This window comes from Carassius auratus, unplaced genomic scaffold (genome assembly GCF_003368295.1).
Source record: "Carassius auratus strain Wakin unplaced genomic scaffold, ASM336829v1 scaf_tig00032943, whole genome shotgun sequence".
Taxonomy (NCBI): Eukaryota; Metazoa; Chordata; class Actinopteri; order Cypriniformes; family Cyprinidae; genus Carassius; species Carassius auratus.
The window spans coordinates 148,749-165,000 of NW_020526038.1; the positions used below are offsets into that span (position 1 = coordinate 148,749).

Consider the following 16,252-nt stretch of genomic DNA (forward strand, 5'->3'; position numbering starts at 1 on the left):
GGATTGGTACACGTCAGGAACAGCTGACCGTCAGCTTATGCAAGCGTGACTAACATGACCTGACTGAACTAACGCGATGATCGATATCTTTAAAAAAGCATCATAAGATCCATTTTAAAGGAAAGAGTAACAACAAGAAAAGAGATGAGCAGAAACACAACAACTAGAACTGACTTCCAGCCACACAGCCTTAGATTAAATAAACTGTAAATAAATAAAAAAATGTAATCGCAGGATCTTAAGATCTTGGCAGAAAATAATGAACTACAAATCCTTTTTCACTTATTACAAAATGGTTTGGCATTATTTCTGATTTGATTGTACTTTTTACAACTGATTAATGGTACAGGTACTTTGTGTGTATTAACTGGTGAATTGTAATGTTGTAGAGAGTAGTTTAATGGGTTATTATGTTTTTTTCCTAATCAGACTATCCCCACCAGTAGTGTTTACCTTAATCGTATGCTTGTTCTACTGCTTATCTGTGTTGATTGTTAAATTAAATGTGTCTTGCTAGTCTACAGTAGAGCACACACATGAAGGAAGGTTCTCCCTGATAAGTAGTGAAACTACTTCAGATCTTTTTCTTCTTGTTCTGCAGACGTGAATAATTGAAAGGTGATGGCATCTGTTAAAGAGCTGCTCATGAACTCGCTGGTGGATCTGGTAGAAGTAGATCTAAAGAAGTTTCAGTGGAACTTAAAGAATGATGAGCATATATCAAATTCTGAGATGGAAAAGGCAGATATCTTTGACACAGTGGATAAGATGGTTGCACGATTTGGACCAGAAGAAGCTGTGAAGATATCAGTGGAGATCCTAAGGAAGATGAACCAGAATCTTCTAGCTGAACAGTTGGAGAACAAACACAATCAAGGTAAAACATTTTTTACTGTGATTGTTTACAAGATTGATGGCTTGACATAGGGTTGTCAAAAGACCTGGTACTTCAGTACCAAGTCGGTACTAAAAAAATGAAAATGTCACGGTACCAGGTTTCTTTAAGTACCGGTGGTACTGAGGACCCGGTCAACCCGGTTCTTGACGTATACAGCGGTATGATTTCCACGAAGTAGAAAATACAGACGGAATCTCAAACTCTATTTTAGTTCATCTCAATGGACACACAGCGAACCTGTATTTGCTGAACTGTAAACTCTGTGTGAAGGCGCACGACTTGCCATTGCTTTGCCGATAGCGCTGTTTCTCACACATGCAAAGAGAGAGAGCCAGAGTCATACAAAGTCGACACGTTACATGTAAACTATATTCTTTGTTGTATTCTCCTGTTCATTTAGAATTATTAAACTTTTTCGAACAAGCAGAAGATATGCCGGTGTCTCCGGGAATGGGCGGAGCTAATGCGCAAATGGCAATTTCATTGGCTGGCACTCATCTCTTACCATCCCTGTTTTGATTTCAGCAAATCAGTTCGGTCGAACGCAGACAACGTAATTAATATTGATGAACCCAGCACCTCATCAATCCATAGTGTATTGTATATTGTTAGTATGGTAGTAGAATTAGTAGTAGTATAACCTTTAATAATAATTAATATGATCTATTACAATTAGTTTTTTTTTTTACAGAAACCCAAAATGACAAATATGCATTCATATATGGTTATCAAGTTTTAGTTCTAATCTATAAAGATTTAAGAAGCTGTGCCATTTTACAAAGATAAGCTGGAATCATTTGTGTGTGTGTGTGTGTGTGTATGTAAAATAGTATATCAGTCTGGTGAGTAAACAAAAAATGTTACTAGCCAATGGCGATTATATTGCCAAGGTTTGCATATAGGGTTGTAAAATAAAAGTACATTTTTACATAAAGGCATTGTGCTAGAAATATTACTATTATTTAGTAAAATGTATGTGATACTGCTACTACAGTTAAAAAAAATAAAACTTCATTTTTTAAAGAAATAAATCACAATATTTCTTAATTTGAATTTTAATAGCAAATCCCCTTTGTTTACCCAAAAATGTAATGTTTAAATTTCATTAATTCAAAGACAAATTTACTTTCCATAATTATATTACTTGGGAAAAAAAACTTTAAACACAATTGTTTATAAGTATAAAGAATGGCATTGGTTTTATTTTTAGTGATAAAAACTGTGTATTTAGCATATTTTTGTGATTTGCTTTGGTATCGAAATTGTTACCGAGAACCGTGGATTTTCACTGGTATCGGTACCGGATACTGAAATTTTGGTACCGTGACAACGTTTGCTTGACATAAAGATTCCACTTTGCTTTGATGTGTTGGCATGATTTAGTGATTGATCCTCTTGTTCTCTCTCTTTGTTGGTCACAGCTAAGGCTGAGGGCATTATGAAGACATCTGTTCATGTTGGAGCTGATTCAAAAAGGATTTTAGGTAAACAACTATTACAGAATATAACAGCAATTAAAGAGCCAAGCACAGAACTGGCTCATCTTGAATAGTTTTAATACTATCCATTGTGGTATTTTACAAAGGCTTAAAGGTGCACTAAGCAGTTTTTGCCAAATGATGTTGACATTTGACAGCACCAAAACAAAAATGCCCAACAGGACCTCGCCCCTATTTTGATAACTCTGCCCCACATGTATGTTCACAATCCTGGCAGTGATGAGGGCTGAATCTGCTAAGCCTGCCGGCCGCAGCATATTCAAGCAAAAGCCAGTACAGAAAAGTTGTGTGAAAAAGCAAAATCAACATAACTTGAAGCAGCAAAGCAACCTTGGCGTCTGATTCCCTTCTGCTTCTTGAGTTGTCTCCACAGCTGGAAAGCTGCTCCTACATTTATGCGGTCCTACCACTTGCCTGATTGTAACCCTTCTTTTTGATGTTTTATTCCTCCATAATTTTCTTTTTTTTTTCCTCTATTTGCCATTTCTCACTTTCTATAGTCGATCTGCTAATATTTATTATCCACCCTCTGCATGCACTGAGTCCTCAGTGTCCTCCCTATCATTGCTAAACACGGCCCTTACTGCTGATTGACTTAAAGTGACATTGACTTGCTAAGTGTACCTTTAAATGCTTTACAAAAGTCTAAAATCTTTAATCAGAGCTTTGTGATGTCGAGGTTGAGCAATAGGTGGCACTTTATATTTATATCTACATATGAAGAGTTTGGTTCCAAAACACAATAAATCCATATTGATTAATCTGAGTAAAAATGTGTTTTCTTTACCAAGAAAGTGGCAAGATAAAATCCAATATTTTCCGTTTCCAACTTTCACATAGCACCTTTAGGTTATAATAACATAAAAAAAAAAAAATGAAAGCCCGGTTTTGACCAGAGATGTATAGTAACGAAGTAGAACTACTTCACTACTGTACTTAAGTACTAAAAGGCGGTATCTGTACTTTACTAGAGTATTATTTTTTTCTCCTACTTCCACTTTTACTTCGGTACATATTTTCGCTGAGTTTAATACTTTTACTCCGATATTTTTTTTATGTGCTGCATCGTTACTCGTTACAATTATAAAAATGTGACGAATCATTCCATTACAAACCACTGCCAGAACTGTAGATGGCAGGTTTGATGAAGCTGGCACATCATTGAGCGAAACAAGCGATTAAGAAGACTGCGTGTGCTGACTGAACTGCTGTGAAGAGAGAGATGAACACCGAGCCGAGCCAGATAATGACTCGTTCACGAGTCAAGAACCGGTTGCATCGGTTTTCGGATGACCAGTAACGTTAGTTCTTTCTGACAGTTCGATTCAATAAACCAGTTGAAGAAAACAGTTCACCGATTCTTTTGCGCTCGATGCAATGGCGTCATTGGCGTTGACTGCACATGGGCTCATAACATTAACACAGAATCAGTTCAGAATCAATCACCAAAAGAATCAGTTCGGTTCCAGACGCTCTGTGTGTCGGTTTGCTTCAAGCTAAATCACACATGCGCAGTATCATCAGCTCCTCGGTTCACGAATCGGACGCGTCTGACAGAAACGGTTCTTGACTCGTGAACGAGTCATTATCTGGCTCGGCTCGGTGTTCATCTTCAGTTCTCTCTTCACATCAGTTCAGTCAGTGTACTGTTTGAGTCAATGAATTACTCCGGGATATTGGTTTGTTTTAACTCAGAGGGAGTGTCAGACACATTAAACAAGTTAACAGCTTAATTAATCTGTGGATTAATGCGCATTGGAGACGCAAACTGTTTAAAACGATTCAGTTCGATTTGGTGGACTGTTTCAAAAAGATCCGGTTACATCGAATGATTCGTTCGCGAACCAGATATCACAAACTGCTTTGTTTTTAACTGTCTTACAACAGACACGGAAGAGAAGACAATGCTGAATAAAGTCGTAGTTTTTGCTATTTTTGGACCAAAATGTATTTTCGATACTTCAAAATATTCTAAATGACCCTCTGATGTCTTACGGGTTTGAAACAACATGAGGGTAAGTTATTAATGACATCATTTTGCAAATTGGGCTAATTAACCCTAGTAACCGTTTTTTGTTTACAAGAAGTTACAGTCAAAGGAATTGTGGTTGTCCTTTAGGTTAATCATTTGAAATAGTAAAAACAATATGTTCAAACTTTTGACTACTTTCTTTAATAGCTCATAACACAATACTTCTACTTTTACTTTCAGTACTTGAGTAGTAAATTTTAAAATAGACTACTTGCAATACTTAAGTACAAAAAATGTTGAATACTTTAGTACTTCTACTTAAGTGTGGTGCTTAAAGAGCACTTCTACTTCTACTCAAGACACTTTTTTGATAGAGCACTTGTACTTTTACTCAAGTATGGTTCTATAGTACTTTATACATCTCTGGTTTTGACTTACAAAGATTTATTATATAATTGTATAATTTTTTTACCCCAAAATGCAATAAATCCATAATACTTATTTATCTCAAAATGAAATAAATCATTTGATTGAATCAATATGAAAGTTACATTTCATATTGAAACAGATGAAAATACACAACATAATAAGTTGATCCACATATGACAGCCTCTGAACTTGATCAATACTAATTATATTATCTCATAATCAATAGTTATATACAGGTGTAACAGATTTACTCTGGTTGTGTTTTGTTGTTCTCAATGAAGACAATGCGGCTGGAGGAGGTCTCAGGATGTTTTATTCTGCAAAAAGCAGGTCTGCAGAAACACACAGAGCACAATAAAACTTTTTTGGGGATACACCTTCTCTCCCCTTCAGTCTGCCCGTACAGCATGGAGAAAGCAGCGCTCTCATTTGAAGAGCGAGAGACAGCACAACCGACTTCGTCAGCAGCATATGTGCTTCTAATGATCTTAATTTACTCAATTAACAGTTACAAAATATAAGACATCAAAAAAAAAGATAAAATTAAATAAATCACAAAATACATGTCATCATTATATGGCATATGAAATAATCTAAAATATAGATTCCTCACCACTTATTCATAACAGTGAATAAATTAAATGGGGGAAAAAATGTCAAAAATGACATTTTACACACAAAAAAATATATATAAATTTTGACAACATCACGTTTGAATACAGACCTCACTCTTTTTTGGATTTATCAAACTCATAAACTTCATAAACACATTTCAAACATTTCTCAATGTATGAACACAATAAACAACGAACATACCTGCAGAAACACACAGAGCACAATTAAACTTTTTTTGGGATACACCTTCTCTCCCCTTCAGTCTGCCCGTACAGCATGGAGAAAGCTAGTAAGCAAAACCAATCTCGGTAAAATTTTCAAAATGCAATTCATTGCATTAAATTTGATGACATTACAGTCTTACATTACACTTAAACATTATTTATTTCATGAAATTAATCGATGACATCATTTACACTTGGAGGAATGTCCTTACCAGCGCTCTCATTTGAAGAGCGAGAGACAGCACAACCGACCTCGTCAGCAGCATATGTGCTTCTAAAGAAGGCGCTGTAGGCCAATCACACGAGGTATCATGTGCGTTACCAATATGTGCCCCATACAAGACAGTATTCTGCATGAACGGTTCCCACTATAATTATGTACATTATGCCCCATAATAACTCCAAATAAAAATATGAAGCACAAAAATATAAGTTTTGATGAAGTTCATAACAATATTCATATTTGAACCAGCTACACAGGCACTGGACTAAAAATATATCCATGAATTCAGCGGTTCATCTTTTTAATGCTATAAATTAATTACAGCAATAAAAGAAAATTTCATGATGAAAAGAACTTGAACAAAATCAAATGAAAAATTCTAAAATTATATTTCCCTTACATTCAACTTACAAAAGTGCATTTATCTTTGCCATGTTATATTCATTTCGTTTTCAAAAAATAAATAAATGGCATTAATAAAAACACTATCACTGACAAGCTACGCAATTTCACATTCATAATTGAATGCGACTCATCTTATGAACGCGATATAGAGCAACTTGTCAGTGATCTATGGCTCTATGTTTAAATGTCGCTCCATCTAAAAGCCTGTGATGAGATTTACCGGTACTAGTAGATTTACCGGTACACAAAATCGGCTTTACTGATGAGATGCAGATGACAATCACATGAGATGCAGATGACAATCACATGTGATTTATTGTGGTGTCCATGTTTGTTTATCACAAAGTACCAATTAGAGGAATAAAACTAAGATGTTGAGTGTATTCAAAGTGCTCCCATTCAATTCAATTCAATTCAAGTTTATTTGTATAGCACTTTTTACGATACAAATCATTGCAAAGCAACTTTACAGAAAATTAAGTTTCTACAATATATAGTAGTAGCTTATCAGTGGTGTCTGTCAGACCGCCATTACTGTTTAGAGTGCATGGAATGGTGCACTGTGATTGGTTGTTACCGTTTACAGTGCGTGGAATGGTGTGCTGTGATTGGTTGAGCAGATATATCGCATTCTGCAAAAAAAGGGAGACTGGCTGTTTGGAAAAAAAGGGACATAATAACAAAATAAAATGTTTTACTTGTCAATACCGTCCAGAAACTCTACTGATTTTGGTGGAAACTCTTTTATTTATTTTTTTCATTTATACCCATCAGCATGGTTCAAAAGATTGTTAAGAAGTTAAGGATACAGAAAAATAATTTAAAATAATTTAACCATTTAAGTTATGGGATTGTTGCCATGTTTCAGTGAGACAAAGAAAGTCAAACTTACTGTCATTCAGGAGATCATAAATAAGAGGTCATTTGTTTGTTAGTGAGCAAATATTAAATAAACCAAAAGCAAGATCAGTTGTACCAGATTCTATGCTAATAGTCTGGGTGATATCAGCCAGCACACTGTGGTCGGCAGTCCGTATTGATTTCTTTGGCGGGCGCTGAGAGGATGACCAGAATGATCGTATTGGACCAGTGTCATCGTAAATATAATTCTGTCATGACCCATGATGCATGTACTTCTGCCGAGGATAGTAGATAATATCCTAGTGCGATTGAAGGGTCAGTGGTGGTTTAGTGACATGGGGTCGTAATGAAAAAAGTTCCACAGCAGTATATTGGAGAATCGATGTCACTGGATGATGACTCAAATAAAATATAATCCACATGAAAAGTCAGCTAATCCACATTGTTGAATGCAAACTCCAGGGTTATTCTGAGAAAATGGAACATTGTCAAGTGCCACGGTAGGGAGCGTCAGTTTAATCAGTTAGGTGCAGAGAATATCCGAGCTGCTTATTCCGTCTTTGGATTAAATAGTGGTTAATAAACTGATTTGTTGATTTCCCTCTGTGAAAACAGAGTGTCATCAGATGCCGTGTTTGGAATCATCAGGTTGACCTGTCAGTAGAGATCACTGAATCACAGATTTCCTTAATCCTTGTAGTTAAAAATGACCAGAAAAAGGCAATAGTAATCAAACATTTCAAATAAACAAGCAAACAAACTTAAACCATGAGGAGCAGCGGCAGAAGTACACGCGAGCATTCACTCCGGAAGTCCAACCTTATCAAAGTCTTATGGTGCCAATCAAATTCTGAAAAGAATTTTAAAAAAGAGAAGAAACGAGCAGAAACACAACAGCTAACAACTGACTTCCAGCCTCGCAGCCTAAAATGAAATCAACTGCAAATAAAAGAATACATAAAATCTCTCAAGATCTCAGCAGAGAATGACTAAACACATCCAAAAACACCATTACCATATTTATTTATTCGTAATCAGTTTGGTCTTATTTTTTAATGTCTTCAAAAGTTGTTATTAAGAATCAACAGAGGTTTAGCTCAGATATCTGATGATGTCTGATCTTATGGCATTTCAATGACTGATGTTAATTGGTTTAAACCACTCATATTGTTTGCAGTAGTTTTTGCTATTATTCATCGAAGAATAGTGAGATGTTACTAAACTGTAAATAGACTCTTTGTTGACTACTTTCCTCTTTCTCCATGGCTCAGCTCCAGATGAAGTTGCTCTTCATGATTACACAGAGACCAGCCTTAGACTGAAGAAAAAATTAAAAGAGGACTGTGAGCGGATATTGGTTGGTAATTCAGAGACGGGTCATCAGAAATACCTGAATGATATTTACACCGATCTATACATGGTGGAGAATGAGACTGGAGGAAGAGTAAACAACCATGAGGTCAGACAGATTGAAATGAATATTAAACAATTTGATGCCAAGGACACACCAATCCAGTGCAAGAATATTTTCCAAGTCCATAATGGTAGACGAAACAGAAAGGTGCTTACGATGGGGATTGCTGGGGTAGGAAAAACAGTCTCTGTCAGTAAATTCATCCTTGACTGGGCTGAAGGAAAAGAAAATCAGGATATAGCCTTCATTTTTCCTCTTCCTTTCCGTCAGCTAAATCTGGTCACCAAAAAATTCAGTCTCATGGAACTGCTTCATGAATACTTCTTCATTAGTCCTGAAGAACTGCCCTCTCTTCCTGAAGGTGATGGTAAAGTCATGTTCATCTTTGATGGGCTGGATGAATGTCACTTTTCTTTGAGCTTTATAGAGGATGACAGGTTTACAGATGTTCAGGAAAAAACAACAGTAAGTAAGATCGTTACAAGCCTTATCAAGAGATACCTGGTTCCCTCTGCTCTCATCTGGATCACATCCAGACCTGCGGCAGCCAGTCTGATACCCCGAGACTATATTGATCAAGTGACAGAGGTTCGAGGATTCAATGATGAACAAAAAGAGCAATTCTTCAAAAATAACAGTGCTATTGAGGTTGCTGAAAAGATTATTCGTCACATCAGGAAATCCAGGAGCCTATACATTATGTGCCACATACCCATCTTTTGCTGGATCTCTCTCACTGTTCTTCAGCCTCTGCTGGCTCAAGAGAGCAATGACAAAACACCTACAACTCTCACAGGGATGTACACAAACTTCTTGCTTTCACAGATGCAGCAGATGAAAACAAAATACATTGATGATCCTAAAGCTAAAGCCAGGTCTTTTGATGATATTATTCTGAAGCTTGGAAAACTGGCCTTTCAACAACTGGAGAAAGGAAATTTGATTTTCTACAAAGAAGATCTTGAGGAATGTGGACTAGATGTCAGTGAAGTGTCTGTGTTCTCTGGCTTATGCACTCAGATCTTTCAGGAGGAAAAGGCTGTTTCAGCAAGAAAAGTTTACAGCTTCGTACATCTCAGTGTTCAGGAATTCCTTGCCGCTCTCTATGCCATTTTGATTGACAAAGATGAGAAAGCAAACCTATTTCTTCAATCCCGGAGAGAAAAACTGTCATGGAAACTCTCCAAAAAGCCACTGTTTCAACTTCATAAGGCTGCAGTCAACAAGGCTTTACAAAGTGACAATGGACATCTGGACCTTTTTCTCCGGTTCCTTCTGGGTCTCTCACTTGAGTCCAATCAGAGTGACCTAAAGGAATTACTGCCAGGACTAGAACTCAAAACAGAGAGCATCAAAGACACTGCAGACTATATTAAAAAGACAGTAGAGAAGGAGAAATCAGTAGAGAGGACCATCAATCTCTTTTACTGTCTAAGTGAACTGAAAGATAACTTTGTGGAGGAAATTCAGAAGAATCTGAGCTCAGGAAAACTTTCAGCACAGAATCTTTCCTCTGTTCAGTGGTCTGGTCTAGTATTTGTGCTCCTGATGTCAGAAGAGACTCAAGAGATGTTTGAACTGCAGAAATACAAAAGATCTGATGAAGCACTGATGAGACTGCTGCCAGTAATCAAAAACACCAGAAGAGCACTGTAAGAGTATATACATTTTTTCCTTTGCTTTAATTTATATACTACACTGGTAGATTTTTTATTTGGTTCTTCATTTCACATCGGCGACTTGTTGGTCAAGACATAAACACATACACATACACAAACACAAACACAAACACAAACACACACACACACACACACACACACACACACACACACACGTGACCCTGGACCACAAAACCAAGTCTTAAGTGTTAATTTTTTTAATTGAGATTTATAAATCATCTGCAACCTGAATGAATAAAATTTCCATTTATGTATGGATCCAGTTGTTAGGATCTTACAATATTTGGCTGAGATTTTTCAAAATCTACTTTTTCAAAATCTAGAATATTAGGTTGCAAAAAAAAATCGAAATACTGAGAAAATTGCCTTTGAAGTTGTACAAATGAATTATTTTTCAATGCATATTACTAATCAAAAATAACGTTTTGATATTTAAAAAATATCTTCATGGAACATGATTTTTACCTGATATCCTAATGATTTTGGGCATAAAAGTGAAATCAATAGTTTTCACACAAACAATGTTTGCCCAATTTACACTGCACATTGGTCCCAGAAAATTGCCGGGTTGCCTTCTGTGTGAATGCAAACACGTCCCGGGATTGATTCCGAGATTGATCCCTGTTTGGGGACCTAGTAACACTGCTGGATTCAGTCCCAGAATGAACTAAATGAATGATCATTTGACTCTTTTACCTGATGTTTTGAAGGAAGTATGTGAAAAAAATGTGCAAACTGTAATGAAGCAGAGATCAGTTAGCTCCTCACTATCGTTCACCAGCTTAAGTGAAAGTTAACTTGCCTATTGTATTCGACTCGAACATTTCAAGTCACATCCTGATGTCACATGTCATTACAGGACCTTTACAGGTTGTGTGTGAATGCACGCTCATATTGCGGGTAATCAATGACATTGTGAAAGGGGCAAAATCTAGCGACCCGGAAACAATTGCCGGGACACATTACCCATGTATTTTCCAGAATCGCAGTGTGAAAGGGTCTCTCTCTCTCTCTCTATCTATCTATCTATCTATCTATCTATAAAGTTGATTTCACTAATTCCATTCAAAAAGTGAAACTTGTATATTATATTCATTCATTATACACATACTGATATATTTCAAATGTTTATTTCTTTTAATTTTGATTATAACTGACAACTAAGGAAATTCCCAAATTCAATATCTCAAAAAATTAGAATATTGTGAAAAGGTTCAATATTGAAAACACCTAATCAGCTAGTTAACTTAAAACACCTGCAAAGGCCTTTAAATTTTCTCTCAGTCTAGTTCTGTAGGCTACACAATCATGGGGAAGACTGCTGACTTGACAGTTGTCCAAAAGATGACCATTGACACCTTGCACAAGGAGGGCAAGACACAAAAGGTCATTGCAAAAGAGGCTGGCCATTCACTCAGAAAATTAATAGAGAGGTGAAGGGAAGAAAAAGATGTTGTAGAAAAAAAGTGTACAAGCGATAGGGATAACCGCACCCTGCAGAGGATTGTGAAAAAAAACCTATTCAAAAATGTGGGGGAAATTCACAAAGAGTGGACTGCAGCTGGAGTCAGTGCTTCAAGAACCACTATGCACAGACATATGAAAGACATGGGTTTCAGCTGTCGCATTCCTTGTGTCAATCAACTCTTAAACAACAGACAGCGTCAGAAGTGTCTCGCTTCAAAAAGGACTGGACTGCTGAAGAGTAGTCCAAAGTTATGTTCTCTGATGATAGTCAATTTTGCATTTCCTTTGGAAATCAGGGACCTAGAATCTGGAGGAAGATAGGAGAGGCACACAATCCACATTGCTTGAGGTCCAATGTAAAGTTTCCACAGTCAGTGATGGTTTGCGGTGCCATGTCATCGGCTGGTGTTGGTCCACTGTGTTTTCTGAGGTCCAAGGTCAACGCAGCCGTATTCCAGGAAGTTTTAGAGCACCTCATGCTTCCTCCTGTAGACCAACTTTATGGAGATGCAGATTTCATTTTCCAACAGGACTTGGCACCTGCACACAGTGCCAAAGCTAACAGTGCCTGGTTTAAGGACCATGGTATCCCTGTTCTTAATTGGCCTGCAAACTCGCTTACCTGAAGCCCATAGAAAATCTATGGAAAATCCATGCCATGCCGCATTGCTGCAGTAATTCAGGCAAAAGAAGCCCCAACTAAGTATTGAGTTCTGTACATGCTCATACTTTTCAAGTTCATTCTTTTCAGTTGTTCAAGATTTCTAAAAATCCTATCTTGTATTGGTCTTAAATGATATTCTAATTTTCAGAGACACTGAATTTGGGATTTTCCTTAGTTGTCAGTTATAATCATCAAAGTTAAAAGAAATAAGCATTTGAAATATATCAATCTTTGTGTAATGAATGAATATACAATTCCTCTTCTGGAACTCGAACTGCGTCAAGCGCTTTGGGGAAACGCCTTTGGCAAGATCAACTCTGAATATTGTGTGCAATCTGTTCAATGGAAGGACGTGACATCCCGGGCAGGTCGACGTAGCGACCAGGAAGCCATAAAGGCACCTGCCACGCAGCTGACTTCAGCTTCTTGTCTTTCAGCAAGCGCTCTGTGTGTGCATGTCTGAAGTCTGTCTTGTGAGTCTTATTTATTGTTGTCTGTCCCAATAAACAACATAATGCCAAAGAGCAAAGCAAAGACACGACATTTGAAGGGCGATTCCAGATCGCCCTATAGATTGTGTTTTCCTTGAGATCGAAGCATGCTGAGTCGGCTCTCAAGGGAGGGTTCTCTTCGAGGAAGGAGCCTTCGCCAGTGTTCCTCGGTCTACTTGTCCCGCTTTTGTCGAGGCGGAGCAGCGCCGGCATTCGTTAGGTTGCAGATCGATCTGATTGAGGGAACAGAAACGGGCACGTCCTTATCTCCTACCTTACCCATCAGATCTGCCCGATTCCTGGGTTCGGAAGCCCGAGCTTCGGTTCTTCCCGAGCATCGGGCATCAGACTTGTACAAGCTGGCACACCAGATCCTTCTGTGGACCCGGGACAGCAGTCTTTAGAAACCTGCGCAGCGAAGTACAAGTCAAACTATGGTATGTTCACAATGTTGTGGCTCAACAATGATTTTATGTTATATTTTAAGACTCATTATAAATTATGTTCGCAATGTATACAGGCCTATTTATGAAGTTGACTTTATGTGGTATCAGAACTAATATGTGACCCGTCACGGAAACCAGTGACACAAGTCGGCAGCACAACTTTCGAGCAAAATGAGAAAGAAGCAATTTTTTTCAAAATGGGTGATTTTAGTTTTTTTGCAGAATCTGTTAGTTGATATCACAAAGAATCCTCTTCGTGTTTGAGATAGCAGAATTGGTATATTTAAAAGCGTACATTTGGAGGTTGAAATCAGGTTGTTTGTCGGAGATTCAAGCACGCAGTAGGGGCGTTTCATTGTCTGTCTGTATTTTCATACTGGATAAGCCGGCTTTTGTTTCTTTTGTTATTGCCCCCGCCCTCCGAGGGAAGCGTGGTTACTTAGTATGCAGCGCTCTGGCCGGCTGTAGCTGATATCAAAATTCATTGAAGATGTACGCCGCAAAGATGAACACAGACGAGCTGAACCGTGGCCGTTACACCGAAAATGTTTTGAAGTATTTCTTCGACAAGCCGGATGCTTATAAACAAGCGCTCACTGATTCTGAAGACGATCTGAGTGACGATGAAAGCGGCATAATAAGACTGTAATATCCCTAATCTACAACTGAGCGAAAATGATGGCGAGGAAGAATGTATTGGACTTGCATCAGATGAGTTGGGCCGTAAGATATCAGAGGCTATATCGTTTCTTATGGGGTGAGTTCATTCTAAGAACACGTACATGTTATCTCATGTTTAGTCCATGTTTAGACCTTCCCATATCTACCTATTGTTATTAGCTAGCTCATCGGTTATCACAGAATCCTGTAAAAAAAAACTTTTTGTTTACATAAACATTAAAATAATAACATTAAAAATGATGGCCACATTTGAAAAGATTAAAGATTTTTTATAAAAAGATAAAACTCACATATTTCAGCCTCTAAATAATTTTTATAAAAGTCAAAAAAGATAAATTACTGACATTTACAATGCACATTCTCCTTTATTATTAATAGTATGCGGTCCGATTTTTCCCATTGTCTGTCGTTGCTATGCAGGGGGTATGGCTTATCTAAATGAGCCCCATTGTCACTCGCAGCAGTGAGAACTGCAAATCTTCAGAGGCTATTTCCTGCTTTTTTGCTTTTTTGAGTGCCTACCTTCAAATAGTCACAACTTCTCCAAATATTATCAGATTTCCATGTGTTACACATCGTTGGAAATCTTGGATACTACACTTTCAGAATCTGTAATAAGTCTGTAATAACTCAAAATGCCCCAGAACCGACTTGTGTCCCTACTTTCCGTGATTGGTCACATATGGTGGTAATTAGCCTAGGCTTTTTGTAATGTTATTAAAGCGAATTGGCAATCAATTTTTTGATATTTAAAATCTGGCAAACAATTTGGCTCTAAAAGATCTATAAATGGGTAATCATGGTTGTGTCCAGTAAGCTACCATGGCAGCAATCCAACGTGTCCTTGTATTGAATCAAAGAATGCTACAGAGAGATTCATCGAGGGCGTGGGAGAGGGCTGCGGCCTAATCAAGACCTCGGTGTGGAGGTGCGTCCACACTGTCACCAACGCCCTTCTGCGCCATGCCGGGGATTGCATCCTGGTGGATGGCACACTCATCCCTATCGCCAATTCATCGGTGATTGATGAATCACTGCGAAAGGGAGACGCAGCCATAAACGTGCAGGTTATAGTGGACCACAGGGGTGTGATCTCCGACCTGGTGGCAATGTCCAGCAAAACTTCTACTTCCTCTGACGAGAGGCTTGGTGCCCTTTTATACGTTTCTTCCCCATTATATTCTGTATCTAACTCTCTCTCTCTGTTCATTGTAGATAGGTTGCTTTTTATTTAAAACATAAACCAATTGCAATCAATACTGCATTAAACAGAAGTAACTGCTGCTGCTTGCCAATCAATTCAGATTGTAAAGTACCTTACCATTAATATAAAAGTGTATTATATATTTTTTATAAGTCGTTAAACCCATGTCAAGAAGCGGCACAAGTGGCACAACGGGATAAGGAGGGTGGATGATTAGTGAGGGATACCCGGTTCATCTATCCGGCACAACATATCGTGTGAACATATTACTGACCATTTGATAATTAAATTAATAGTCTATATTCTACTGATAACTTAAACTATGTTAAAATCAATGTAACTGTAATAATTTGAGGAACATTTCATTTGCACAGAACGTTTTGTCTTTCTTAACCCTCTGGAGTCTAAGGGTATTTTTGGGGCCTTGAGAAGTTTTGTCATGCCCTGACATTTGTGCATTTTTCAGTTTCTTATAAATATCTAAATGGGTAAAGTCTAATATCACTGTAATCAGCACAAACTGGGCTATAATAATATGTGAAATGCATGCATGTACATGATTGTATTTTTGAGAAAAAAAATGTTATGCATGGTTAGTGAAAAACTAAAAATGTTAAATCACTTGAATAAGGCAATAAAACACATACATAAAATTGGTTGCCGGAAAAGTTGAGAACTGGAACTTGTAGCCTAGAATTTTTCTTTCTGAATGATGTGAAAATCATCTTGTTTACTCATTCACAGAAAACAATATATTGATTTAAATTTTCTAAAACACTTTTTGTTGGTAAAAGTCATATGCGAGTAGGCGTCAACTATCATGAATATCATTGTGATTTACACCTGAGAAGACAAAGGCCTGCATAATGAGCTGCATAATGAGCCTCTCATTCAACTGTGCCACTCTGAGGGCAAATTTTTTGGCATCCTTTCTCTTATTTTAATCTTATTTTCTACCAAATAAACCCCATTTATTATCATTATTATTATTATTATTATTAATGTTGAAAAGAGCTGATAATATTTTTCAGGTTTTTTTAGGGGGAATAAATCGAAAGAACTGCATTGTTTTTACATTTG

At 37.4% G+C, this 16,252-nt stretch overlaps 1 protein-coding gene and 1 long non-coding RNA gene across 2 annotated transcripts in view; one reads left to right on the plus strand and one right to left on the minus strand.

Moving 5' to 3' along the window:
• LOC113081044 (NACHT, LRR and PYD domains-containing protein 3-like) overlaps positions 1 to 16,252 on the plus strand; it is a 68,396-nt gene that overhangs the window by 20,017 nt on the left and 32,127 nt on the right. The window contains exons 2-4 of the mRNA XM_026253098.1: positions 602 to 877; positions 2,320 to 2,382; positions 8,398 to 10,192. Coding sequence (XP_026108883.1) covers positions 622 to 877; positions 2,320 to 2,382; positions 8,398 to 10,192 — 2,114 coding nt within the window. The 5' untranslated portion in view covers positions 602 to 621. The remainder of the gene's footprint in view (positions 1 to 601; positions 878 to 2,319; positions 2,383 to 8,397; positions 10,193 to 16,252) is intronic.
• LOC113081045 (uncharacterized) lies at positions 5,081 to 5,918 on the minus strand. The gene is made up of 3 exons (XR_003282077.1): positions 5,850 to 5,918; positions 5,615 to 5,699; positions 5,081 to 5,130 (listed from the first exon to the last, which is right to left on the minus strand). It is a non-coding gene; the product is annotated as an uncharacterized LOC113081045 (long non-coding RNA).